The sequence below is a fragment of the Nematolebias whitei genome, chromosome 15, assembly GCF_014905685.2.
Source record: "Nematolebias whitei isolate Nwh7 chromosome 15, NemWhi1, whole genome shotgun sequence".
Lineage (NCBI taxonomy): Eukaryota > Metazoa > Chordata > Actinopteri > Cyprinodontiformes > Rivulidae > Nematolebias > Nematolebias whitei.
The window spans coordinates 43,912,166-43,914,038 of NC_056512.1; the positions used below are offsets into that span (position 1 = coordinate 43,912,166).

Sequence of the window (1,873 nt, forward strand, 5' to 3'; positions counted from 1 at the left end):
CATGTCTTCCAGCTCTCTACCTTCCTTCTCTGCATCATGTCAGCCAGTGCTCTACCTTTGCCTGTCATTGTCCTCACATTTAGAATTGCAACCCTCAGTCCTACATTCTTGATTTTCTTCATCTCCCTCTGTCTGCTGACACGTTTCTCCTCATGATCTTCGTCTAATAACAGTAGCACAGTTTCGGCACCCTGTTTGTCAACATGTGGCAGTCGTTGTTAACCCGGGCCTCGACTGATCTGGTATGGTGTCGCTTAGATGAACTCGCATATTAGTTTTGGCAAAAGTGTTTGACGTCAGACGCCCTTCCTGACACAACCCTCAACATTTACCCGGGTTTAGGACAGGCACAAGATACACTGGCTTTTTCTCCCTGTGGCTGATTTAACCTAAGTGAACAAAACCATAGCAGAAATGTAGCTAAAAGCTAAAATGAGGAAAAAACTGTGAAACAGTAGCTAAAAATTTTATGTTGCAAAACTGTGAATAAGCACTCAAATTACTCTACTCTGCTAAAAGTTAAATTTAGCATATCTCGGATGTGTGGAAGCCCAGGAACATCTTTTGCTTTTAGCTGTTTGCAGTTATCTCTGTTCAGGGCTGAAAAGCTTCTGAAGGATGCTGCTGCTGCAATCTGAGGCAAGCGATGTTTAAATGGTCAAGAAAGGTCATTAAACTTGTGAAAACCAGTGGTCGTAATGTTTTGGGCTGATTGTGTATAAAAAACCTCCACTGGCTCCAACATTTAGTGGAAATGCAAACTGTACTGGACTTATTTACTGGTTTTGTTCTGATTCAGGTAAAACTTGCAGATTAGACACATGTAATCCCACATGTAACCCCTTTAAGGTTTTGAAGTGAACTTAGTGAAAGTTGTACAATGATCAGTGTTTCAGTGTGAGGAGGTCACCTCGCCCTGCAGAAACGCATCCAGCAGTTTTTACTCCTTATAAGGAGCGAGGGATTCACGAAGCATCGCACTTTAACCCAACTTTGAATACATTTATTTTGTATTTGTCCTATTTTAAAATCAATGAGATCAACGGGAAATATGGAAAATGTCCCTCAGCAGGTGAAACTTTAGAGCAAGTGGGCTAGGAAATTAAATTAAAAAGACAAACTTACCAAGGACGTTTGAAGCTGAAGACAAAAGGAGAAACAGGAACATTACACGATCTGATGAGGTCCCCATGGCTGGAGGAGAACCGAGCCAGTTCTTGGTTCTGATCTGCAGTCTGGTTCTTCCTCCTCTCAGCTGAAGATCTTCAGCCTTTCTGACAAGCTGAGACCCGTTTGGGCCGAGACTCCAACAGCTGATGGGCGCACGGATTTATCTCCTGCCCGATGATTGCGCAAAGTTGTATTACTGTATTTTATCATGAAGTGATGAACATGTTGTTCTTTACTTTGCAAAACTTAAAAGTAGAAAATATGTTATCATCAGTTTAATGCCAGAGACAAAAAGAACATTAAACTAATCCTCTAACACGAGACAAACACATGGATCATGAGACTTTTAGGAAATTTAAGCCTTTTCCAGGAAGCCCACCATCAACTTCTAATCCTATTTCTTCTCGTCATTTATTATTTTTCTGGTTAGAATGATAAGTAAATTATTTCAAGCAAAGTGTAGTTTTAACAATTCATTTATCACCAATTAAATGCGTAGGTTTGATCAAAACGGTTTAGATTTACATCCTGTTGCGTGTGAACTGATTTGCGTGAAACAGCGCCCTCTGCTGCACCAAGTGGGTAACTGCAAGAAACATTTGTGGAGCGCAACTACAACTGCCAACAACTTTCCCCTCTTTTCAGGTATTGCACAAAAATATACAACTTATTTGATTACAAATGACGAAATATGGTTTAAAAT

At 40.4% G+C, this 1,873-nt stretch overlaps 1 protein-coding gene across 1 annotated transcript in view; it reads right to left on the minus strand.

Moving 5' to 3' along the window:
- The window catches only part of LOC119421897 (integrin beta-3), a 22,397-nt gene extending 21,171 nt beyond the window's left edge, over nt 1-1,226 (minus strand). Inside the window, exon 1 of the mRNA XM_037689262.1 lies at nt 1,126-1,226. Coding sequence (XP_037545190.1) covers nt 1,126-1,192 — 67 coding nt within the window. The 5' untranslated portion in view covers nt 1,193-1,226. The remainder of the gene's footprint in view (nt 1-1,125) is intronic.
- Nucleotides 1,227-1,873: the final 647 nt, after the last annotated feature.